This window comes from Diceros bicornis, chromosome 19 (genome assembly GCF_020826845.1).
Source record: "Diceros bicornis minor isolate mBicDic1 chromosome 19, mDicBic1.mat.cur, whole genome shotgun sequence".
In the NCBI taxonomy this organism is placed as follows: domain Eukaryota; kingdom Metazoa; phylum Chordata; class Mammalia; order Perissodactyla; family Rhinocerotidae; genus Diceros; species Diceros bicornis.
The window spans coordinates 24,757,615-24,783,778 of NC_080758.1; the positions used below are offsets into that span (position 1 = coordinate 24,757,615).

Here is a 26,164-nt window from a genome sequence, read left to right on the forward strand (position 1 = left end):
GTCATCTTCCCACCTCATACACGCAGCTCTGAGCAGCCCTACCTCCCTCTCCTCTCTCCCCAGCCCTTCTCCCAAGCCCTAGAGCTGTTCCCAACACGCTGCTGCCCCCTCCTGTATACAGGTGGCACTGCAGCTGCTGGGCCCATAATAGATTTTCAAGCAGTCCAGGTCGTCTCTGAGCCTGGAGCCTGGAGTTGGAGAAGGAGATGTGTGCCCTTTACCAGGGCTTTACCGGCTTTACCAGCCCCCTCCCTCTTCCTGTGGACTATGCAATGGAAATTTGGACAAGAGGCCTCATAAGAAAGGGAACTCTTCCTCATCTCTGGAGATGGGTTAGTAGTGCAAGTTATAGTGTAGTTAGAATTCTGCAGAGTGGGAGGAAGATGGATTGGGTTGGACAAGATGAGAATCCACAAGATTAAGGAAATAATAATAATGATAATAATGGTTGTGGCATTTACTGAGTAGGTGCCAAGCCCTGTACTAAGTGCTTTCCACGTGTTATTTAATCCTCTTAACAACCCTCTGAGATGGATACTATTATTCTCTCTGTTTTACAAATGTGGAAACTGATACTCAAGGAGATTAAGAATCTTGCCCAAGATCACACAGTTTGTAAGTGGCACAGGGAATAGAACTCAGACACCTAGACTACCAGACACCCACTCCCCACCCACCACCCTTTTACCTTTTCCCACCCCACCCCACTCCTGCTGTACCAGCACTACCGTTATTTCTTTCTCAAAGTGTCCTTTCCAGAACCACATCAAAATCTCTAAAAATGACGGTAAATATTCAGGTTCCAGAGACCCCCATCCCAGCCTACTAAATCATGATCTCTAGAGTGGAATCTGGGGATCTGCTTTTAAAGATCCTAACAGACACTCAAGTTTGGACTCACTGACCTATGCTGATAGGTCAGGGGTCCCTGAAGGAGTTTTGATTGAAAGAAGAGTCAGAAGTGTCAGAGGTCCAGGGAGGGATCTGACGTTCGAGGAGGGGTCTCGAAGTGAAGAAGCAGTCTGCGGATGAAGCAGGGGCTGGGGCTGGCAGGTGAAGGCGGAGTCTGAAGTCAAAAGAGGGGCCTGGGGTCCGAGGAAGTTGGGGTCAGAGAGAGGATCTGCGGTCGAGGAGAGGTTTGCGGTCAGTTGAAGAGTCTGTGGGCCGAGGAGGGCGTCTGAGGTCTGAGGAGGATTCTAGCTCAAACTGGAAGGAGGAAGGGGTTTGTCCCCTGGGCTGCATAAGGCGCCCCGAGCCACTACGGGGTTGCGCTTGCAGCGCGCTCTTCCTCCCTCACCCCCAGCTGCACGACCCCGACCTGCCCTCCAAGCTCTCCATCCACATCCCACCCCCACCCGCGCGCCCACTGCAGGCTGACAGCGCTAAGCAGGCGTAGAAGAGTCAGACCCCGCCACTCGCTGGGGGGGGGTGGGGGGGGTGGGGGGTGGTGAGGCGCCCGCTCCCGGCGGCCCAAGAGCTCAGGCCCCGCCCTCTCCCCCACCCCCACCCCCGCCCCTGCCGCACCACTTCCGGCAAGCGCTGCGCTGCTGGGGGGCGCGGGCGAGGATGGCGGCGGAGAGCGAGGCCGGTCAGGAGAGCGCCCTGGGCGCCTACTCGCCCGTGGACTACATGAGCATCACCAGCTTCCCGCGGCTGCCGGAGGATGAGCCGGCGCCCGCGGCCCCTCTGAGGGGCCGCAAGGACGAGGACGCCTTCCTGGGAGACCCCGATACCGGTGAGGCCCGCTGGCCCCGTCCCTGCCCCCTGGGACGTCCCTGGTCCTCCTTCATCTGCACGGAGCATCACCTCGAGCCTCCATCTCCCTAATTCATCCTCTTCCTCCTGGACCTCTCCCTTCTCCCTTGTCACTGTTAATTATCTGGTGGGGTTAGGAATGCGTTTCTGCCTTGGAGGCTTAGGATGCGACAAAGGAGAACATGCCAAGGACTGCAGTAGGAAGGATTGGGGTTACCGCTTGGGAAGAACCAATTAATAAAGAAGGAATGTTGGAGGGGAGATCCTAAGGAACATCTGTGACCACCCACAAGAGGGCTTTTCTAGTCACAGAGAACAGGATAGGACTGCAGCAGGATAGATAGAGGCTAGGTCTTGAGAAGAACTTCCCCACAGCCAGGGATTGTGGGAAGGAGAGACCATGGGGAGAAGCTGAGAATCTCCTCATGTCCAGCGAGGGGTAAAGAGAATATGATTCCGTCTGTCTGCGAGTGATGGGTATTGGGAGACAGGGGGATGGACTGCATGACCTCTCAAAGTCCTTGGGGACAGAGTGCCTTAGCTGCCCTATGGATTACCTCATCCCTCCCCGAGCCATAGATCAGGCCGGAGTGTTAGTAAGGTACCCTGCCCCCTAGGAAGCAGGCTCCAGAATTTTTCTGTGTTCTCCTCAGCCCTCTGCAGGGACTGCAAGGGGTGAGAGTAGGGAGGGAGGAGACAGGGCCTGGGGGAGACCTGAGGACTAGGAGCTCTCTGAGCATTTCTTCCCTAGTGCTCCCTCTCCTACCCATGTGGTCCAGCTCTATCCTCCCTTCCATTCTTCATCCTCCATCTCCCATCCCTGTTTCCCTCAACGTCACTTCCTGGCATTAGAGCATCCTTCTGCTTCACTCTCTCCCTCCCAGTGCCCACGCTTGAGCTCTCTCCCTTACCAGCCTGGCAGGTCCTATTTCTCTGGCCCAGCCCTCTCTATCCTGGCCCTTCTGTGGCTACTCCCAGCCTGACAGCCCCAAATTCTTTCCCCCTCCACAACTTTCTAGTCATCTGGCCTTGACCAGCAGCCTCTGCCAACCTGAGTAGACCATACCCTACTTAGAGGGGGAAATGAGGGAAGAGTGGGCACGTTTATGGGCATCAAACATCGAAGCTGCAGGTCACAACTTCTTTCCCAGAGGGAGTAGGCCTGGATCAGGAGGTAGCAGGGAGAGGAGTCGGAAGATGTGGCCTGGTAGATACCAGCCTGAAACCAGGTCCTTTATTCAGGGGTCAGGAGTGCCACGTCTGGTCCCAGCACTGCCTTGACTCACTGTGTGACAATGGGCACACCTGTCCTGACCTGGGCCTTAGTTTCTTCTTCCAGCTCAACTGGGAACGCCTATCTCTCCCACCCTAGAGATTGGAAACCCTGATATGTTTTCTCCTGGCTCCCTATAAATGTCTTAGCATTTATCAAAACCTGTGATTATTTATTTGTGCAATCGTGATTACTCCATGTCTGTAAGCCCTATGAGGGTGAGATCGTGACTGTTTTGTTTACTGTCCTTTCTCCGCCATCCAGCACGGTGCTAAGCACTCAATAAAAATTGTTGAATGAATAAATGAATGAGAGAGAAGATCTCAGGATGAAAGAATGGCATGGGAGGAAGTTCTCAAACCTCAGGGAGTACCTTGGGGAGTTAATACAGGCTCTGCCCTCACCTGTACAAAAATCCAGCAGAAACCCTGGTCACCTGAATTTCTGGGAACCTGTACCTTATGCCAAGGTTGTACACTAAGGTTCCAAAGACCTTGCCATCATACCTAGTCATTTCAGTGTAGTCATTTCAATGCCATGTCTCCCAGCACTACTTCCAAGCCCCAAGGCTCCTTTGGCCCCACTGGACCAGCCTGCTGGCTAACATGGCCTCCTATGTTCTCAACCTGGTGGTTCCTCCTAGTGGCACTGCCCCTTATCCTCTTATCTAGGACCTTGGTTGTGCCCAACTAGCCTCTAGCCTGCCACTCCCCAGAACCAAATGCCAGGCACCCCACAGCTGGCCCTGTGGAAAACAGAGCTAGATGGTGACGACTCCAAGGCTAGGGAAATACTTTCTTTTCTCTCCTCTGAGTTCCAGGCCCATGTATTCCTCTCTCTCCCAGGGATCTGCTTCTAAATGTCCTGCAAGTGCCTTACTTTCAGCATGTTCTATGGTGAACTCATCATCTCTTCCCCATACACCTGCTCTTCCCCCAATGTCATTTTCAATTAATGACACTGCCACTCATCCAGTCTCCAGTGTAGAAGCCCAAGAGCCACCCATGATTCCCCCTCCCTCTCACTTCCAAATTGTGATCAGATGCTCTCTTTCCCCCTCCTAAATATCTTCCAAATTCCATCTCACCATCCCTGCCATCACCACTATAGACTAAGCCACCATCCTCTCTTACCCGTCTCACCTACAGGCTTCTAGTACTCTTCCTGCCTCTGCCTCTCCCCCGCCCCCCTAATCCCAATCCATCCACCACCCTGCACTTCTGATCGTGTCGCTCCCTGGTTCAAAAATCTTTAGTGATTCTCTCCTTAAGGGAGTAAGCAAGCCAGGGATGACCTCAGTCTCTAGCTAAGATCTCTCTCCTGAGCTTTAGACTTGCCAAGTTAACTCTGTTCAGGGTTCTTTTGTCATAAACTCAGCTAAAACTGAGCTACATCTAAAAAGAGAATTTTATTGGATAGTGTAACTTAAAAGGGCAGGGATGTGGGGTTTGAGGCATAGCTGCATCGAGGTGCCTAAAAAGAAATTGGCTTTTCTCCATCTTTTGCTTTGCCTTCCTTTTTATGGGCTTAATCTTCAGAAAGCCTCCCGTCTTGTGGGAGCAAGATGCCCCCAGCAGCAACAGGCTTACATCTTACCACCTTAGCAAGCTAGACAGAAAGAAATCCTTTCTCTTTTCCAATAGTTACTGGCAAAAGAACAAAGTTTGAGTCTCATTGGCCTGCTGCTGGTCACACATCTGTCCCTGAACCAATCAGTGTACAGAGGTGCTTGTTCTGATTGGCTAGGCCTAGGTCGTATACATACTTACTCTGGTCAGGAATGAGGGAATGAAGAATAAGAGAGGGGAGATGGTGCGTTCTAAAAGAAAATTGAATGGGGAATGGTGTCTAAGCAGATAAAAATTAGATGCCTTCTAGGCCAGCTGCCTCCAGACCACTCCTGCTGGTATCCCACAAATTCAGAATAGCCAAAATTAAACTCATCATCTTTCTCCCAAAAGACTTGTTTCTTCTGATCCCAAACTAACCTTTTCCCAGTGTCCTGCTGTCACTCTTACATATCAGTAAAATCAATGGTATTATTGTCTCAGCACTTACACAGTAGGGTACTCAGTAAATATTTTTGTTGAATAAGTGAATAACTTAATGATTGACTGGTAGAATAAAAAGTCTTGAATAGATCCAACTCTGATGGGGCCATATCACCTTTACCTCCTGGCTCCTCATATCTGATTGGAGAAAACAGATTTAAGGACAAGTAGCTGGAAATATCAACTAGAATTAGCTTGTAAGTTTGGTTTTTGAGGGTGGAAACAGCTCCTGATGCCATGTGGAGCAATGGAAAGGAGGTTTTCAAGTTACATAGACTCTTGGTTCTGCCATTTATTCATTTTATTACCTTAAGCAGGCAACATCACCTTTCTCAGCCCCAGTTTCCTCATCTGAAAATGGAGAGAGTGGGCCTATCTCAAAGTTATGGGAACACTTCAATGAGGGAATGTATGTCAAGTGCCTGGTATATAGTCAGCATCAATAAATTTAAGTTTCAAAACCATTTCCTGCACTTTTGAAACCTCTGGGGGCCAAGGAGAGTTCTGTACCCACAATAGGTATTTAACATCTGTTTTGAATGAATTCTAGTTTTATTTACAGACTTTGTGGTGCTGGTGCTGAGGGTTAGAGGCAAGCATGATCAACTGAAGGAGGCTTCCAGAAGACAAGTTTCTTTTTTTAAACAAAAGTTTAAAAACAAATTACATGTTCATGTTGAAAAATAAAAGGGAACAGTGAGGAAAAGTAAAAGTCCCCTTCTCCATTACTATCTCCCTGAAGTTTTTCCTTTTTATTTAAATATAAATGTATTGATTTAAAAAAACAAAAGACATATATATGAGTAGTAAAAATTTCAAACAAAAACTTCTCCCACCCCATCTCATCCCCACCTTCAATATCTTTTCCCAAAAGTAACCACCTTAAATAATTTCTAAAAATTTCTCGCATATATCAGCATTTTATCCATATATGTATGGTTACTTATTTACACAACGGAGAGGACAATGGATTATGGAGGACCTCAAACACCAGGTCAGGGAGCTTGGATTTTTATGTTGGCATCGGGGAACCACAATAATATTTTAAACAGGAAAATGTAACAGTCAATTTTTAATATTATCCCACAGACTTTTGTTTTTAATATTAGAAGTATTTATCTTATTTTTTGCGTGTGAGAGGAAGATTAGCCCTGAGCTAACATCTGTTGCCAATCCTCTTCTTTTTGCTAAGGAAGACTGGCCCTGGGCTAATATCAGTGCCCATCTTCCTCTCCTTTATATGGGACGCCGCCACAGCATGGCTTGGTAAGTGGTGTGTAGGTCTGCGCCTGGGATCCGGGCCTATGAATCCTGGGCTGCCTAAGCAGAGCGCGCAAACTTAACCACTACCCCACTGGGCTGGCCCCTATCCCACAGACTTTTAAAGAGGTTATACTCCTAGTGCATAGCAGCAGGTTCCCCCAAAATATTTATTGAATGAATGAACTTTTAAAAACACATTGTGAGTACAGCAAGGCATTAAGGCGAAGATACCAGGCTGTTTCTTTACTGTTCACAAACACCCAGGACCTTTAGGCCATTTAGAGACCTGGGTTCAAGGCTGATATGACCCAGAGGAGGGAAACTTTGGGATAGAAGACAGTCTCAGCCCTGGCCAAGGTGGAAAAGGAATGGAAGTAACTTTGAGTGCACACCTACAGGTGCCCGGTAGATATCGCCTCATGGAATCCTTGTACCCATCCGGCCGGTTAGGGACCAGTTCCATTATTAGGATGAGGAAAGTGAAGCTCATGACTTGAAGTGACTTGTCCATAGTCACCCAGCAAGAAAGTGGCTTTCAGGTCCCGTCTGCCTACACTCTTACATCCTCAGATCCATTCCCCAGATAGCAGCCAAACAGATCTTTTTAAAACCAAAACAGATGGCTTCAACTTCTTGCTTAAAACTCTCCAGCGGCTTCCCATGGCTTTTAGGGTGAAATCCAAGCTTCTCACTGGGCCCATAAGGCCCAGTGCATCTGGCATAGCTTCCACCCCACTACTCTTTCCCCTTGCTCACTACACTGGAGCTACCCAGCCTTGATTATTTTTCCCTAATGCACGAAGCTCATTCCTACATTGTGGCCTTTACACCTGCTGTTCCTTCTTTCTGGAACATTCTAGACACTTACCCCTTGCTTGACATATGGCTGGCTCCTTCTCATTCCTTAGTTCTTAGCTTTAAAAGTCACCTCCAAAAAAATATAAAATAAATAAATAAAAGTCACCTCCAGGGGCCAGCTTGGTGGCATAGTGGTTGGGTTCGGTGTGCTCTGCTTCGGTGGCCCAGGTTCACTGGTTTGGATCCCAGGTGCAGACCTACACCACTCATCAAGCCATGGGAGGTGTCCCACATGCAAAATAGAGGAAGATGGGCATGGATATTGGCTCGGGCCACTCTTCCTCAAGCAAAAAGAGGAGGATTGGCAACGGGTGTTAGCTCAGGGCCAATCTTCCTCACCAAAAAAAAAAAAAAAAGTCACCTCCACTGAGAAGCCTTGCCTGATTTCCCCACCTAAGCAGCCCCCAACACACACCATTATTCTCTATCATCTCATCCTTCTTTTTCTTCATAGCACCTGCCACAACTTGTAATGATGTACTGTTTTGTTTACTTGTTCATTACCTTTTTCTTCCACTGGCCTGTGACCCCCAGGAGGGCAGGAACTGTCTGTTCCTTTCCCCTAGCATGTAGCATAGAGCCAGATGCATAGCAGGCCCTCCATATTTGTTGAATGAATGAATGGGTAACGGAAGCGAGGTTGGAAGCCAGAGTCTACACTCAGTTTAGGTAGCTGCCTCCTTGCACAGAAGGCTGGGCCCCCAGCTAGGGCAGGATCTGATTTCCAGGGAGGGCCCAACACCCGCCTCTCCAGGAAGTGTTCTCCATCCTGGGTCCCGGGAAATCTGGCCTAAGGGCGGGAATCCAGCCAGCCCTGCTGTCCAGCTGGGTTCCCTGTCTTCCCAGCTAGACTGCCCTGGGGTGTATTGGGGAGACTTTGAAGGTGAGCAGTGCTGTCTAGTGGGGTTTGTTTGACAGGAGTGGGGAGAGGGGGGACGTGGAGTAGACCCACCTGGAGGGCGGGCCGGGCCGGGTAAGAGGCACCCAGACCGACCCCCAGCCGCCTGCAGACCCGGACTCCTTCCTGAAGTCGGCGAGGCTGCAGCGGCTGCCGTCGTCCTCCTCCGAGATGGGCAGCCAGGACGGGTCGCCTTTGAGGGAAACGCGCAAAGACCCATTCTCCGCGGCAGCGGCGGAGTGCTCCTGCCGCCAGGACGGGCTCACGGTCATCGTCACAGCCTGCCTCACCTTTGCCACGGGTGTCACTGTGGCGCTTGTCATGCAGATCTACTTCGGGGACCCTCAGGTAAGAGGAGGTGGAGGGGCAGAGGGAGGGAACTGGGGAGGAAGGAGTAAGAGGAGACAGTGGGAATTGGGGAATGGCTGTGGGGTGGAAGGGGGCCAGGAAATGGAAAGGGGAGAGGGTGGTGACATGAGAGAGGAAGGGACCTGATCAGGTAGGAGGCATTTGAGATAATGAGGGGAGTCATAGGGGAGAATCAAGAGGACAAGAGGGCAGAGCTCCCACCCCCAACCCCTGTTGAGGTTCCGGGTTTAGCAGGGGCCTACTCCTGCCCCCACTTAGTCCCCTTTCCCCTCCCAGATCTTCCATCAGGGTGCAGTGGTGACCGATGCTGCCCGTTGCACATCGCTGGGCATCGAGGTGCTCAGTAAACAGGGATCTTCTGTGGATGCAGCGGTGGCAGCAGCCCTGTGTTTGGGGATTGTGGCTCCGCACAGTTCTGGCCTAGGCGGGTAAGGAGCTCCCAGCTGTGGAGGTTGGGGTCTCCCAGGCCTACTTCTGTGTCCTGGTCTGTGTCCATGTGGAGGTCTTTAAGTTTGAGCAGAGGGGCAGCTGGGCCTCAACTCCTTGCATATGCTCTTTCTATACCCAATTTCACCCCTTCTTCTTTTATATAGAGTCAGAGGAGGTGTTTTCAGAAGTTTTTTTTTTTTTTGGTGAGGAAGATCAGCCCTGAGCTAACATCCATGCCAATCCTCCTCTCTTTCGCTGAGGAAGACTGGCCCTGGGCTCGCATCCGTGCCCATCTTCCTCCACTTTATATGGGATGCCGCCACAGCATGGCCTGACAAGCGGTGCATCGGTGCACACCTGGGATCTGAACCCCGGGCTGCCAGCAGCGGAGCGCACGCATTTAACCGCTATGCCACGGGGCCGGCCCCAGCTTTTTTTTCTTTAACTGGGAAAAGGATTTTGTAAACTATAAAGTGAGGTGCACGGGTGGGGCTATACTCTTGTTAAGGCAATGATACTTAAACTTTTAGGGTTTACAAATCTCTAAAACAAATCCCTATGAGTCTGATGAAAGCTGTGGACCCTGTATCCTCCAAAAATACACCCCAGGCTAAGAACTGTTAAAACAGGGGTTACAAACTGGCCACCCATAGGCTATACCCAGCACACAGACTGGTTCGGTTTGCACACTTAAATTTTTTAAGGTTTGTTTGCTGTTGTTAAAAAGTTGAGGATTTTCATAAAAATCCAGATTTCCAACATTTCTTGAACCTGGAGATACCTGGTAACACTGGTCTCATTCCCACATTCCCACATGGCTGCAATTATCTGGAGCTGAATAGAAGTTGCTTCTCATGATGCGGCTTGTGCTGTCCACTTTGCCACAGTACTTACCACTCCCTATTGTTCATCTGTCCTGCTTTCCTTATTATGTTACTTTGCTGCAAGCCAGCCATCTCAGATGCAGCCCCCATCTCAGATGGAAACAAACCACAGAAAAGGGACAAGCTGACCAAGTCCCTATCTTGGCTCCTGCAAGACCAGCTCTCCAGGCCCTACCAAAGAAATCCCTCTTTCAGTTTTGCACAATCTGTCCTTATATAATTCAGTCCTGGGAGAGGGAGCGGGGGGCATACCAAGGCAGCAGGTGCAGGAAGCTGGCATCCGTCCAGCTGTGGTCTTAGGGGGTGGGGCAGAACATCCTGCTCTCCCAGTCTCTGGGTTTTCCCTAATCAGGGATTAAAGTCTCCAGTGACAGGCTGGAAGAGGTCCATGGACTCTGGGTCCCCAACCCTCTCGATTTCACTCCCTACCCTCGTAGGGTGGCTGAGTCTCTGAATCCCTGCTGGGGAGGGAGCTCATCTGACTTCTGATGACAAACTGAGTCTACAGCTGTCACCGTTGGGGGCTCAGGGGTGGCAGGTTAATTGTTCAGAGGGGTAACATCTTATCCTCACCCTCCCCCTTCTGTGTCTCTCCCAGTGGGGGCGTGATGCTGATACATGACATCCGACGAAACGAGAGCCACCTAATTGATTTCCGGGAGTCTGCACCAGGAGCCCTCAGGGAAGAGGCCCTGCAGAGATCCTGGGAGTCCAAGGTGGGGACCCTGGTGAGAAGAGAGGGTCCAGGGGGATCTCCCTTCACTGCCCTTTTACTAACTCAAGCATTACTTTGCTGAGTATTTACTATGGAGGTGAGGAAAAAAGTTAAGCAGGATGCTCTTAGGCTATGAGGGAGACAAGTAGCCCCCAAGTAAAATAATGAACCAAAAAGTCTAGATGGTTGATAACAGGCAATATAGCCACACCTTACTTCTCTGGCAACGTTGGCTATTTGGCACATGGGAAGGAAGAAAATAGGCCGCTGAGCAGCCTGAGATGTCATAAACTTGTTGCACTGTAACACACATCTCACTCTAACCCTGTTGACTGTCACTTTCCCAGCCTACAACATAAGATTAGAGAGGAACTGCTAGAGGCAAACCCAGTATCCACTGAGAGCAAAGGAAGAAATAGAATAACTTGGAAAAATAGATATTTAGTACAGTGGCAAAAGCCAAACATGCGTGATTTATCATAGCTCAGAGTAATGGTGGTGTGATAATGAAAAGGTTAAATGAAGGTCCCTTGTCCACTCTTTTAAAAGGCAGGGGTAGGTATAATAATCCAATGTAGACAGGTTTCCATCTAAATTGGTTATGTCCTGGCTCTTGAAAGAGTTTGCTTAATTTATAAATCCCTCGACTGTGATAGATAAAGGAGGCCTTTCTGTGTTTGCTGATAGGAAGTCAGGGAGATGGGAGGGATGTTTGCTGGGGACAACCTGTCCCTCCTCTGGGATACTTGGCCTGTGTCTCTCCCCTGTGCCAGCCCCCCATCCCTGGCTTGGGGCTCTGAGGAGTTCAGCCCAGCCCCCCCCTTCCAGTGACCTGGTCTCCTCTCTCCCTCGCCTGCCCGCCTTGCCCAGCCTGGGCTCTTGGTGGGGGTCCCTGGAATGGTGAAGGGGCTACACGAAGCTCACCAGCTCTATGGCAGGTAAAGATTCTCCCCTTAGGGACCAGGGGGCCCTACCTGCACCCCTCCTTGGGTGGCTTTCTCCTATCTTCCTGGATTCTTCCATTCCCAACTTCCCCTCCTAATATCCCCTTCCCTTGCCGGGAGTCTCCTTCCCAGGAACCCCCCTCCCCCCAGGACCCCTCCTGCTCCCCCCAGGACCTCCTCCACCCCCTGCTCTCCGGCCCCCCAGGCTGCCATGGTCCCAAGTCCTGGCCTTCGCAGCAGCTGTGGCCCAAGATGGCTTCAACGTGACCCATGATCTAGGTCAGTGGGGCCTGGGGGTGGGGGGAAAGGCATGAGGTTGATGGAGAATGGAGAGGGAACCTCTGAGATTGGGGGCCCAAACCAGAATGCACCTTTCTTCCAGTTTGCTCCTCAGATCCCCTCCCCACCCCATCCCACCATCACCGTTAGAGTCACCAGAAGGCAGACTCAAATGAGGGGATCTGGGAGGGGTCCATATACACCCCGCTTCCCCCATAATAGGCTCCTGGGGGGCCAGAGCGCTTAGGGCTGACCACTCAGCCCTCATCCACCCAGCCTATTGCGCATCTCAGCCGTCCAGTCCAGTCCTGGCACCCCCATCACAGACAGTTGTGAGAATTAAATAGGTCCCGACCAGTCCTGGCACCCCCATGCCTAGCCTCTGGTCTGCCCGCAGCCCGTGCCCTGGCTGAACAGCCGCCACCCAATGCATCTGAGCGCTTCCGAGAGATGTTCCTGCCGTCGGGCCACCCGCCACTACCTGGTTCACTGCTGCGTCGGCCTGACCTGGCCTCGGTGCTGGATGCGCTCGGCACCTCCGGCCCTGCTGCCTTCTACGCCGGTGGCAACCTCACCCTAGAGATGGTGGCCGAGGTGAGCCTGTGGGGAGCCCCATGCCCCGAAGGACGCTTGCAGGGACGTCCCATGTAGGGAGGTCCTCTTCCCCCTTCTTTCCTTCCCTGTCTTTCTACATATATTTACTGGGGATTCTATTTACTTGAAATTCTAGAATTGACAAAACTAACCTCTGGTGATAGAAAGCAGATCAGTGGTTATAGGAGATGGGAGCGGTTGACTGGGATGCAGCATAAAGAACCTCCTGGGGTGATGGAAAAGTTGTCTTGATTGAGAGAAGTACCTTTGGGCTCCCCAGGGCTGGTGCCAACCTCTCCAGGGGATCTCCTCTCCCTCCTGGTGATAGGCCTGGTGGAGACCCATAATCAGCCTCAGCTTCCCTTAAGCCCACAATCCCACCCTGCCCTTGGGTTTTTTAGGGACTAAGGGAAACACCTCCTTCACTGGTGACTATTGTGACTGGGAAGATTAATACAAGGGCTTACCAACCAACCTGAAATAGTCTTAGTCTGAGGCAGTAATGGGTTCTGAGAACAGGTGCCAGTAGTTCAAAACTCCTAATGGATAATTATGCTCAAGATAAGTTAACAGACCAATTCAGTGGCTCTCCCATCTGTGCAATGGGGCTGATAATATCTATCTCTGCCATACAGTTGTGGGAATTAAATAGGTCTTTCGTTCATTCTATACTCACCTGCTCTGTGCCAGACCCTGTGCTGGGCGCTGGAGATATGGATGTGGTGATAGAAGTCCGTCTCAAATGGACTCAACTGGAAAGTCCAGCAGAGTACTGGCTTTAGATCTGCTGGGTCCAGGGGCTCCAACCACATTGTCAGGACTTGGTCTGTCTTTCTTTCTGTCTCATGACTCTACTTCCCTCTGTTTGAGTTCACTCTGTCAGATCCTTTCCACACCTGCTCCCTACCAGCCATCCTTCCAGCAAGCCATCCTAGAGAAAGAGCATGTCTCATTCCAGTAGTTCCAGCAGAAGCCTCAAGGTTGTCTTATTGGCCTGTTACAGGTCTCATGACTATTCCCAAACCAATCACTGTGGCACAGAAAAGGAATGCTCTAATTAGCCAGACCTGGGTTGTGTATCCTCTACTGGAGGTGGAGAAGGGGATGAAGGAGACTAACAAAGACCATCAAAGCTTTAAAAGAAAAAAACCCAAAGTTGAGTTTATTAGCTTATCAGACAAAGGAACACACACCAGCCAAGAGATTCAATGTGTAGTTCACTGAGGGTAGATTAAAAGTCAGGGGTTTTAAGTACTAAAAAATACTGAAAAAAGGGAGTGGATTCCTAGTGGTTATGCTAATAAGGATTGAAAATTAGCACGCTGGATAGGATGGAATGAGCCCATCGGTTTGTACAAGATTGGTTCATTGCTTGGTTACGTCCAGTAAGGGTCATTCCTACCAGGGTCATCCAGAGTTCATGGTTTTGGAGTGGCTTTAGTTGGTTGTAGTGAAATGCAGAATTCAGTTTTGATATCTCACAGGCAAGTGCTGCCGTAAGTGGAAAATCTTCCTTTTATATAGGCAGAGAGGGCAGTACGTGCAAACACATGGAGTTATGCATTTAGGGACCGTAGGTCACTCTGGGTGGCTGTACAGAGCTCATTGAGGAATAGCAGGACATGAGGTAGGAGAGGTAGGCAGGGGCCAGATCACAAAGGGCCTTGAATACCAAGCTAAGGAGGTCATTCATAGAATGTACCTAGCACAATGTCTGGCTCATAGTAGGTGCTCAGTATTAGTGCTTTTTCCCCTTCCTCTTTTCTGGAGTATCCAGGGCTGATGGGATCCCTAAAGGCTATGATAGGAGTTGCAGAAGGCACAAAAATTATAAACGTCTGATCTGTCTGTGATCCAAACATATATGATAGGCCAAGCCCTATTGTACCACATGCTCAGAGTATGGTGTGTGGCTCACAGCAGTGGTGGGATCATTCTCTCCCTTCCAGGCTCAGCACGCAGGGGGTGTCATAACTGAGGAGGACTTCAGCAACTACAGTGCCCTCGTGGAGAAGCCTGTGTGTGGCGTGTACAGAGGTGACCTCTCCCCCAGCTCCCAGGGTCCCTACTCAAGAGAAGCCTCCCAGTCCATGGCCATATCCTTTTGGCCTAGAGACTCCTCCTCATTTCACAGGAGAGAAAATGAGGCAATGAGCTGCCTGGGCAGCCAACTGTTGAAGCAAGCCAGAGCCATCCTACCTTCTGAAATAGTCATGGGGTCAGTTACTCCAAGTATTTAGGATATGAGGAGAGAGGTCTGGTCAAAGGCTCAGGCCTGGAAGTTGGGATTCTGGCCATAGGTTTTCTTGATTTGGGCACTGTGTTCCCTCAGCCCCCCTCTCACTGCTCTGTACTTCCTAAGAAGAATTTGTAAGACCAACGTCCATCCAAGCTTCAGGTTAGAACAAACCTTTCAAGACAATCATAGACCCAGCCCCTCATTGTACCGAAAGGAAACTGAGGCCCAGGGAGGGAATGGAACTTAACCTGCCAAACTCAAAATCAATAAGGAACCCAGAAAGCCAAGCTTATGACATGGATGAAGTCCATGTTTGCTGAACCCAAAGTGGTATGTTCCTGGGTCCCTCAGAAGAGTCTCAGGTTCTCTCCTCTAGGAGGCCCAGATCACTTCAAGGCCCAGAAGAGGCTGCCTCTGAGTTCAGGTTTCCAAGCCTCAGTCTCCAGCCTGATTCCTCTGCCAGAGGCTGTGGTATATGGAACAGAGGAAGAGCATAGCTTTGGAGCCAGGAAGACCTGGGTTTGAGTACTAGCTGTGCCATCACCTTGAACAAATTACTTCCCACTCTGAGCCCTCGTTCCCTCCTTAAAATGAGATAATAATAGTACCTACCTCTTAGGATACCCATGAGGATTTGATGAGATGATGTTAGAGTTGCCCTGATCAGAGTGGGCACTGGGTGTATTTGATTTTCCATCTCCCCTTCCCAGCCTGAGTTCTCTTGGCAATGCCAGTACCTTGAGTACTCTGGGTTCCCCTTGTCTCCTGTAACCTTGGACCAGCTGCCTCTCTGTGCCTCAGTTTCCTGACCTATAAAATGGGGATGATAACAGTACCCATTGTGAGGATTAAATGAGTTAATTAGTTAATGTTAGTGTCATGTTTCAGATATTATTATTATTCCTTTAATGTCCAAACATCTAATAACAGGGACCTCGAGTAGGAAGAGGAGGTTGCTGCTCCCAAGAAATTTTGGGGGTGGGACCATAGGGGCCTTGAAAAGTATCCTGGCCTGTGGGAGGAGCTGAAAGGAGGCACATGATGGACCAGGAATCTGGACATCTGGATACCTGTCTCTGCTCTGCCAAGGGACTGCAGTGTGACTCTGGGCAAATCATGGTCCTCTTGAGCCTTAGTTTCCTCGTATGCAAGAGCACACTAAAGACTAGTGTTCTGGGTTGAGTCCTGGCCCCGTGAACTTGGGTGCGTCCCTTTGCCTCTCAACGCTTTGTCTCTCAATGCAGTTTCCCTATCTGATGAGCGGGTTTGGTGCAGTGGTCTCAGTCTGTGTGATGGTGGGATGTGGAGATGCCTTGACCCCTCCCCTGCCATCTGGTCATTTCCTGTCCTTTCAGGCCACCTGGTTCTCAGTCCCCCACCCCCGCACACGGGCCCTGCCCTCATCAGTGCTCTCAACATCCTTGAGGGCTTCAATCTCACCAGCCTGGTGTCCCGGGAACAGGCTCTTCACTGGGTGGCAGAGGTAAAGCTGATTCCTCCACCCCACCCTGGGTCTGGGGATACCGGAAGTGAGGGGATGGGGTACTGCCATGGGGCAAGACTAAATCACCTCCAAGTTTTCTCACACATGAGGATCCTGGGTGTGGGTGCTGGGGTGGGCCTGGGAGCCTCTTCCACACCCCAGCTCTGTTTTCAGACACTGAAGATTGCATTAGCCCTGGCCAGCAGACTGGGAGATCCCGTCTACGATTCTACCATCACTGAGAGCATGGATGACATGCTCAGGTGGGTCCTGGGAAAAGACCCTGGGGACTGCAGAGGTGGTGCAGGGTGTGGGAGAAGGATCAGGTGAAAAGCAGCTGGTAGAGCAATAAGGCCTGAAGTCCCAAGTCAATTTCACCTCAACCCCAACTCACAGTGTGACACAGTGGTTGCCTCTCCTTGTACCTCAGTTTCCCCATCTGTACAATGAGTTGGTCTGCTTCATATGGCTGTCAAATTTTTTTGACCCTAGCAGGGCACCTGCATCTGTTCCCCGTTTTGAGTGGAAAAAGAAAGCCTAATAACAATAATAACAGTCTCCAAGCAAATACTGGAAGTGGTGGAGATTTTGATTATAATGTATCTACATTAGCAGCATAACACAGTAGGAAGACTGTGGACTCTGGTCAGACTAACTCAGTTCAAATCCCAGCATCACCATCCACTAGCTGTGCAGCCTGGACAAGTCATTTAAACTCTCTAAGTCTCAGTTTCTACAAGGCGGCCTGATAGTAATGGTGCCAGCCTCAAGAGGTCGTGGTGGGGACTAAACACATGCAAAGCACTTAGCACATTGTCAGGCACATAGTGTTCAACAAATATCATTATTATTATTAATTGGCAATAGGGGTGAGAATGGTTACTATTTAACTGCTACTATAACTGACTTAAAGGCCAGCTAAGGGAAAATCAGAAGCCAAAAATATAGTTAATGTGAATTTGTATTGTTACTCAGACAACCCTCTATGAATTAAGTTGGAAATGATGTGAGACTAAACGACAGCTTATAATTAAAAAGCAACAAGAGCAGCAACCAAAAACAACAATCAGCTCAAGGTCACAAGGATGAAGGCTAAAAACCAAGCCTCCCCCCTCACTCACCCATCCAAACTACTTGAAACAAAGTCCTCCGCACCTTCTCTGTGTGGCCACCAGCCTTTGTGCTTGGAAACTGAGTGAATGTCTTCAGTAATCCTTGGTAACTTGCCATTCTCTAATCAATTAGAACAACCAAACTAACAATTATTAAGTAAGAAACCTCAGTTGAACTTTAAAAAGTCTGGAGATTGCGTGTTGTTTTCAAGATCAATAAAAATTTAGCTCTGAAACACACACACACTCCTATATTAAACTCATTCAAGTAATTCATCCAATAAATACTTAGGAAGAGCTTACTATGTGCCAAGTCCTCCTGTGCCTTGAAAAAATAATTCTAATAGCAAGTAAAGATCCCTGTATACAAAACCCTCCCCTGACTAAACTCTTAATAAAACTTTAGTTCTGGACTACAAACGTTCAATTAAATGAATTCAGTTTGTTCATTCAAAACAAATATTTTCTGAGCGTCCACTATGCCCTAGGTACTTTCATAGAAAGAATTAAGTGAGGGGGCCGGCCCGGTGGCGCAAGCGGTTAAGTGCGTGTGCTCTGCTGCAGCGGCCTGGGGTTCGCCGGTTCAGATCCCAGGCACATACCCATGCACTGCTTGTTAAGCCATGCTATGGCAGCATCCCATATAAAGTGGAGGAAGATGGGCATGGATGTTAGCCCAGGGCCAGTCTTCCTCAGCAAAAAAAAAAAAAAGAGGAGATTGGCAGATGTTAGCACAGGCTGATCTCTTCACAAAAAAAAAAAAAAGAATTAGTAAAGTCAAGTAACTAAAAGACTCCTGATTCAAACATGAAATAAATTAAAAATTGGCTCTAGAAGAGAATCTGAATAACACCTGAATAAATTCATTCTGTTCAACAACTATTTCCTGGATATTTCCTATTTGTTAGGAATAAGTGAACTTCTGTTCTCACAGACCTGGTAGTCCAGTGTGGGAGCCAGATGTTAATCAAATAATTGCACAAACAGACATCACAAAATGTGGTAGGTGGGGTGTAATGAGAACCTGTTGTGTGTTCATCTCCTACCCCTTGTCTTTTCAGCAAGGTAGAGGCTGCCTACCTCCGGGGCCACATCAATGACTCTCAGGCAGCCCCTGCCCCACTCCTGCCTGTCTACGAGCTGGACGGGGCTCCCACTGCTGCCCAGGTGCTGATCATGGGCCCTGATGACTTCATTGTGGCCATGGTCAGGTATGCCAGCTCAGACTCAGAACCTGGCACAAGGGATCATCTGGACCAGGAAGGCGGTGGGGGTTGGGTGGGAGTGAGGGCAGGCTCAGGGCTCACCTGGCCCCAACCTCGGCCCCCAGCTCCCTGAACCAGCCCTTTGGCAGCGGCCTCATCACCCCCTCGGGGATCCTGCTCAACAGCCAGATGCTGGACTTCTCCTGGCCCAACAGGACTGCTAACCACTCTGCACCCAGCCTGGTAGGGCCTTGCTTCCCTCCTCCCCTGGGGACCCTGAGGCTAGGTAGGAGGTGCAGCAGTGTGGCTGCCCCTCCCTCCCTACTTCCTCTAGCAAATTCTATTATAAAGAAAAGGAGCCTAAACAAGGTGTCCACTTCATCCCCAGCTCAAGTCTGGGGCTTGAAGCCTGGTGGATCCAAGGAAACTCTGTCCCATTCTATCACTGTCTCACTGTAACCTAGGGAAAATCTTGCCCCCTCTCTGGCCCTCTGTTTCTTCACCTTGGCAATGAGGATATTGGCTCCCATTTGATGCTTTGGGCACTTTTTAGCATTGGTAGTCTATGACTGCGTGATGCTGAGCTGATGGGGCTCAGCCCTATTTTTGGGCACCAAGGGAGACCCAAGGAGAAAGATAGGAATTATTGTCTGTTTGGAGACCAGCACTCTTACACCCTGCAAGCTGGGGTCCCAGCAGGAAAAAGACAGATAGAGGTGACCAGGGTGGGGATTATCCTGTTCTTCCCCATAGCCATCTTTCTTGGCTTGGTCCCCTCTTCTGTCACCCATAGCAGCCCCATAATTCGGTGGGTCCACTCCCCACCTCAGTTATCCAGGAGCCCTTCCCATTTCATGACAGCAAACTGGCCGGGGAAGGGGCTGGTCTCCCATGAAAACTGGGCCTATGGAAGATGCAGGGGAGGGAGCAAGGTTGGAAGAGTGGTGGAGTAGCCCTTTCCTGTCTTTCCCCACCTCTTATCCCCCTTGTGGTCTCTGTCCTCTGACAACAGGAGAACTCGGTGCAGCCAGGGAAGCGGCCATTATCTTTCCTGCTGCCCACTGTGGTCCGGCCGGCAGAGGGGCTCTGTGGGACCTACCTCGCCCTGGGGGCCAATGGAGCTGCCCGGGGCCTCAGTGGCCTGACCCAGGTGAAGTTTCCCCCTTAGGAGGCCTTTTGTGGCCAGGACCAAGCCATGGCCTGGGCTGCAGATGCTCCTCGTGTCTCTGGCTTGTTCTCATCCTTTACTCACGCAGCAAACATGGGCTGAAGCTGCTTTGTGCGAGGCCCATCCTGGACACGTGGGGCATGGACTGCACTGTTTCTTAGCAAAAATGGAGCCCTGAAGCTCCCTGTCTTCCCAGGTTGCAGGGGAAATTTCAGGGCCAGTAGAATTGACAGGTGATAGAGCATCTGGGCTGTCTGCGTTCTGTCAACCTCAAGTTCCATCATGCTTCTACTCAGCATCTGAATAGACAAGCAGCCCTCTTTAGGGTCTGATTTTGAAAGAAAGGGCCTGCTACTCTTCAAAATGCCTCACGACAATTCCATAAACGTCTTAAGCACCTGATATATGTGCCAGGCACGTACTTTGGAATTGTTAACTCTGGTGAGTTAACACACCTGAGCTTTGGAATCAGACACCCTTGGGTCCCAGCTCAAGTGCTGCCAAGTTCCACCTATGTGATGCTGGATAATTCACTTAACCTCTCTGAACCTCAGTCTCCTCATCTGTAAAATGGAGATAATAACAACAGCTAACATTTTTGGAGTTTTTACTAAGTGCTGGGCACAGTGTTACATGTGTTAACCCTTTTAACCTTCCCAACTTTGGGAGGAATCCTTATTTCTATTTTATAGAAGAGGAAACTGAAGCCCAAAGAGGTTAAAAAGTTAGATCTGGTTTAGTAAGAAAGGGCAGGCACTTTGGTTCCAGAGCCTACCCACACTCCTAACCACTAAGCTAAAAGTCCCCACATCGCACCCTAGACCACCCCCAGCTATTAACCCTGACCTGGCCAGGGAAAAGAAAGGAGAGCCCTGGAGTGCATTAAAGTAGACTGGATGTTAGTGGTGCCTCTTCTCTGGCTCACTCTTAACTCTGGAGTGAATCACTTTCCTTCTCTGGCCCTCGGTTTCCCCTCTGTGAAATAGGGACAGTCATCACAGGCTTGCCTGTCTTCTGGGACTGTTGAGAGGCTCAGATGACACCCCTGGTATAAGGGTTCTAAAGATTAAACAGTCTGGACCAGGGGTAAGGGCTGTGGAGTCCTGAACCCCTAGCTCTGGGACAGCCCTGACTTCTGCCCCTTGGCTGCCCCCAGGTTCTGCTGAATGTCCTGACCTTGAACCGGAACCTCAGTGACAGCCTGGCCCGTGGCCGCCTGCACCCGGACCTGCAGTCCAACCTCCTGCAGGTGGACAGTGAGTGCAGAGCAGAGATCTCCATGGGGTGGGCACAGGGCTGGGTGGAGAAGGGGGCTCCTCCCTAGGGTGCCCCTGCCTCGACCAGCACCAACTCCCTGCCAGTGAAGGTTTGGTTTCTTTCAACCAACTCCTATTGGAATGTGAAAGATCTGGGGATTGGACCAGTCCTGCCATTTCCTGACTGTGTGGCCTTGGGAAATTCATGTCTCCACTCTGAGCCTTGTTTGTCTCATTTGTAAAATAAGATATAGTTGTTAATTTTACAAACCATTCATTCAGCAATTTGTATTGAATACCTACCGTGTGCCAGGTGTTATCCTAGGTTTTGAGGATACTGTGTTTACAGGCAGACAGGAAAATAAATAATCAAAGAAATATGAGAAAGCACAATAAATGTCCTGCAGACATTAAAACAGGATGATGTATAGGACTGACGATGATGGAGGAAGGCTTCTCTTTGGTGACATTTAAGCTGAGATCTGAAGAGTGAGAAAGAGCCCAGCATGCAAAAAACGGGCGGGTTTTTTAGGCCATGGGAACAAACGCAAAGAACTCGGGGAGGAATAGGCTTGGCATGTTTTAGGAGTAGAAATGAGACTAGAGTGAGTGAGGGTGAGATGAGATCAGAGCGGCTGGCAGGGGCCAGATCATGGACCTTATAGATTATAGTGAGGAGATGGACTTTCCTCTAAGAAGGACAAGTGCTTAATTTTGGACACAGCTTAACTTTGTAACTGGGAAAGTATGTGCACCTTTGAGGAGTTTTTATTACAATCGACAGTATGTGATGCTAGTCCAAAGGGCATACAGAATTGAATGAGACATGGTCCTTGCTTGCTCAGAATCATTTTCCCCATTTTACAGATAAGGAAACTGACACCCACAGAGATTATAAACTAGTCAAAGATCAACCAATAAATGGCAGAACTGAGATTAGAACATGTACCTGGCTGATACCGAAGACTCGGTTCTTTACCGTATGGCTCTTGATATCTCCTGGACGGAAGCATGTTAGGAGCCACAGACCTAGATCCTCGGTCCCACTCTGTAGTTGGCCAGTGACACTTTGGATCCCAGTTGATGGATGATGAGGCTAAGTCCTTGAAAATGAATTTTGCTCAACTAATATCTTTTGGTCTCTATTGAATATGAGGTTCTGTGCTAAGCTATTTGGAGGGACGCGGCTCATCCTAGCCTTTCCTTGAGGGACTCACAGTCCAAGACAGGGATATGAGGAGTGGAGGCTTGGCAAAGGGAAAGTTATCCACCTAAGGGCTCTGGGAGGCTTTATGGAGGAGGTGACAACTGTCTGGGCCTTGAAGTATGAGCAAGAATTTGGCATGTGGAGGTAAAGAACGTTCTGGACAGGGGAACAGCCTTGGCAAAAGCCAGAAAGAATGGCTCGGAGAGCAGCCAGGACTAGAGACATGGTTTCCCAAACTTCAGAATTTATCTAGCCCCTTCATGACTTTTGCCACATTTGCACACCATCTAAACCATTATTTATATAATGTGTGTCTATAAATGGACGTCCTTTTAAATCTAAATGTATTTTAAAATTAAATCTTATATCATAATCACAAATGGAAAAACAGCATCATTTGCCACAAATAGACAATAAATAGCTTTAAAAAGTCAAATGTTTTTAGGTTTTAGTTAGACAGTGTTGCCCCTAGAAGGCTCTGAAGCCTGCTGTCTCCGTTAAAGAAGGAGATTAGGGGCCGGCCCAGTGGCGCAGCGGTTAAGTGCGTACTGCGGCGGCCCAGGGTTCGCAGGTTTGGATCCCGGGTGCGCACCGACACACCGCTTGCTAAGCCATGCTGTGGCGGCGTCCCATATAAAGTGGAGGAAGACGGGCATGGATGTTAGCCCAGGGCCAGTCTTCCTCAAGAAAAAAGGGGAGGACTGGCATTGGATGTTAGCTCAGGGCTAGTCCTCCTTGCAAAAAAAAAATAAAATAATAAAATAAAAAATAAAATAAAGAAGGAGATTAGAAATGTTAGAGACCAGACTGAAACTTAGTCCTTGCTATTATTGAAAGTGAACCACAAAGGGAATACATTTCCAACTCGGTGATTTAATGCTATTCAATGTTGTGTCTTTATCTCAAGAACTACCACAAATCATCCTACTTAAGGAAATAAGAAGACCAGATCTTTGTTGAGGAGAAGTGGAAGGTGAGGTTACAGGGCTTGTCATGGAGGTCCATGTTAAGATGCATGGACTTTATCCAATTGAGTAGGGGAGGGATATGACCTGATTTGTTTCATGTAGAGGAGGTGGACTGAAGGGAGCAGAACTTAAGTAGGGAAAATACAAGAAGCACCTGGGATAATGGCTCAGGCAAGAGATGATGAGGACCTGAACTTATGCAAGAGGATGGGGATTTGTTCATTTATCCAGTAAATACTTGCTTAACATTTACTATGTCCTCACCCTGTTCTAGGCACTGGGGATCAATAGGGAACAAGACAACATCCCTGCCTTCAAAAAGTTTATAATCTAGTGGAGGGAGACACGGTAAATAAATAAATAAATACAGGCAGCATTAAGTACTTAAAGAAAACAAAGCAAGGTAAAGATAAGAGGGGCTGCTGTTTTAGATAGTGGTCAGGGAAGTTCTCTTTGAAGACTGGAATGAAGTGAGGGAGCCAGTTTGAGAATATATAGGAGGAGAGCATTCCAGGCAGAGAGAACAGCAAGTGCAAAGACCCTGAGGTAGGAGCATGTTTGGCCTACTTGAGGAACAGCATGGAGGCTAGAGCAAAGTTAAGCAAGGAAGAGAGTGGAAGGAAGTGAGGAGAGGAGTTTAGAGAGGTAGCAAGATACCAGATGCTGTTGGGCCTTAGTGGCCTTGGTAAGGACTTTGGATTTTATTCTAAGAGTCATCAAAGATATCGTAGAGTTTTGAGTAGGGGAAGTGACATGATCTGACTAATGGTTTATAAGGATCCCTTTGGCTGCTGTGTGAATGGGCTGTAAGGAAGGCAGTATTGGAAGCAGAAAGACCAGTTAGTGGGCTGGGCTATGCAGTAATCCTGGCAAGTAATGATGGCGGCTTTGGAGATAAGACCCCAAAGCCCTTTTCCCAATATTAAGAATGATCGTATATTAATGATCACTTACTGTATGCAAAGCTCTGAGCTCAGTGCTTCCTGTGTATTATCAACAACTTCTTATAGTAGGTTCTTGTGTAATCCCTATTTTATACATGAGGAGACAGGCTCAGAGAGGTAAAGCAATTTGTCTGAGGTCATACAGCTCCTCAGTGGAGCACCCAAGACCAGGACTCAGGTCTGTCTATAGGTCTCCTGAGCCAGTGCTCTGAACATTCTGAATGTGTATATGTTGGGGGATGGTTTTCAGGTGAGTTCACAGAGGAAGAGATTGAGTTCCTGGAAGCCAGGGGTCACCACGTGGAGAAGGTAGATGTCTTATCCTGGGTCCATGGCAGCCGGAGAACCAACAACTTCATCATCGGTGTGAAGGATCCTCGGAGCCCAGATGCAGCTGGAGCCACCATCCTGTAGAGCAGTGGGGTGGAGCGGGGGTCTCTGCTCCCCCCCTTTGCATGTTCCTAGAGTCCCTCCTTCTCCAAGGTTTGGTCTCAGGTGGACCCCAGGGGTGCTCCATTCAGGGGCCAGAGGGGATGCTTAGCAAACCCTATTGCAGAGTAACTGGAAAATTCTCCATCCAGAGGCTGCTGGTGGTGGTGGTGGTGGTGGTGGTGGTGGTGATGGTAAGTGTCAGTGTCTACAACCAGGCAGGCAGGACCTTGAGGAGTCAGACTGTCTGTCTGTCTGTCTCCTTTCCCTCAGCCATGCTGGCCCTGAGCTTAGGGATGTGCTTGCAAACCCTTCTCAAGGATCCTCACAACCCCAGCCTCTCCAGCTGGCCTGACCTGGGCCTCATCTTCCAGCTCCCTTCTCCTGTCCCCAGCCTCATTTCTTAAAGGACTAGGATTTTTTTAATGGACCATCCTGGGGAGAGGGTGCTCCTCTCCTCCCACCAGGTTGAGGCGGGGGTCTTGCATCTGGGGGCCCCAGGGTATGAGGTAGGGGTGGGGGTGGGGACCAGCTCAGGGGCTTCCATTTGCAAAGGGGAATTAAAGAAAGAATATTGCTTAACTGTGGCTCTGGCTTGCTTTGTCTTTGGCTGTGTTGGGAGTGGGAGTGAGAGAGGACACCTTGGCTCACCCTGTCCCAGGAGCCATGACTCCAGGGCAAGCTGGAGTCGATTTTGTGGGGGTCATAATAATATCTGCCATCTATCCAAGACTTGCACTAATAAAAATAATTAATAACAATAATTATAATTATAGATAGCATTTTTGAACATTTATAGTGTGCCCAGCTCTATGCAAAACACTTTATGTGGATAATCTTATTTAATCTTCCTTACAAACCTCATGAGGTAGGTACTAATATCATTCCCATTTTACAGATGGGAAATTGGCAAAAAGAGGTGAAGGGACTTGTCTAAGGTTCCTCATGTGTTAAATGGAAGAATTGGGATTCGATCTCAGAATGTCCAACTCCTAAACTGTGCTTTAAACCATTTGCACATCTACTAGGTGAACTATTTGTTATAAAGTATACTTTATATAGTATATGTCAGACAATAAGTACCTTTTAGAGATTATGTCATTCTTGCATGCATGTATCCATCCATTATATTCTAGGCACTTTGCTAGGCATTGGAGATTCAGCAATGAACAAGACAGACAATTTTTTATGGATTTTCAGTCTACAGGGGGAGTCAAACCTTAAAAAAATAAGGACACAGATAATTAGGGTAATTGCCATCATGATAGGCTCTATGAGGGATGCTATGAGAATGTATAACAGGAAAGTTCATCTAGTTCAGGGGTGGGGTGGGATTAGCAAAGGCCTCCCCAAGGAGGTGATGAGGATGAGTAGGATTGACAGAAAAGGATTAGATGTGGGATGTGAGAATGTCATTTTAGGTAAAGGGAACAATATGTGCAAAGGTCCTGTGATAAGAAGGAATGTGTTGTTTTAGGAGGTAGAAAAATGCCGGTGTATTCTTCCTAGAGTAGAGGTGACAAACTTTTTCTGGACAGGCCAGATAGTAAATATTTCATGCTTTGAGGCCATATGGTCCCTATAGTAAATACTCAACCTTGCTGTTGTAGTGCAAAGGCAGCCACAAACAATATGTAAACAGATGGCTGTGGCTGTGTTCCCAGAAAACCTCATTTTATAAAAACAAGGCCCAATTTGGCCTATGGGCAGTAGTTTGCTGAGCCCTATTCTAGAGCATACTGAGAGGACAATAGTATGAGATGAAACTGATGAGGTAGGTACAACATCCTTATGAAGCTAGTGTTAATTTCCCCATTTTATAGATGTGGAAATTGTGGTTC

At 48.9% G+C, this 26,164-nt stretch overlaps 1 protein-coding gene across 5 annotated transcripts; it reads left to right on the top strand.

The window, feature by feature from the left end:
* The first annotated feature begins 1,534 nt into the window (after positions 1-1,534).
* Positions 1,535-24,831, top strand: GGT7 (gamma-glutamyltransferase 7). Of its 5 annotated transcripts, XM_058562848.1 has the most exons (16): positions 1,535-1,735; positions 8,211-8,446; positions 8,744-8,895; positions 10,379-10,508; positions 11,366-11,433; positions 11,645-11,718; positions 12,116-12,312; positions 14,262-14,349; positions 15,907-16,034; positions 16,209-16,297; positions 18,208-18,357; positions 18,477-18,594; positions 19,364-19,501; positions 20,676-20,775; positions 22,890-22,955; positions 24,145-24,209. In XM_058562848.1, exons 1-15 carry the CDS (start codon positions 1,567-1,569, stop codon positions 22,940-22,942), a joined length of 1,890 nt encoding a protein of 629 aa, XP_058418831.1. In that variant the 5' UTR covers positions 1,535-1,566; the 3' UTR covers positions 22,943-22,955; positions 24,145-24,209. The 5 variants fall into 5 exon arrangements, with proteins under 5 accessions (XP_058418831.1, XP_058418829.1, XP_058418830.1 ...); XM_058562846.1 differs by lacking the exon at positions 22,890-22,955 and having other exon boundaries at positions 24,145-24,831; XM_058562847.1 differs by lacking the exon at positions 22,890-22,955 and having other exon boundaries at positions 10,379-10,496; positions 24,145-24,831.
* Positions 24,832-26,164: the final 1,333 nt, after the last annotated feature.

Coding starts and splice junctions, on each gene's coding strand:
- GGT7 (XM_058562846.1), top strand. CDS start 1,567: ATGGCGGCGGAGAGCGAGGCCGGTCAGGAGAGCGCCCTGGGCGCCTAC. Junction 12,313..14,261: donor CCCTAGAGATGGTGGCCGAG/GTGAGCCTGTGG, acceptor TCTCCCTTCCAG/GCTCAGCACGCAGGGGGTGT. Junction 19,502..20,675: donor GCCTCAGTGGCCTGACCCAG/GTGAAGTTTCCC, acceptor GGCTGCCCCCAG/GTTCTGCTGAATGTCCTGAC.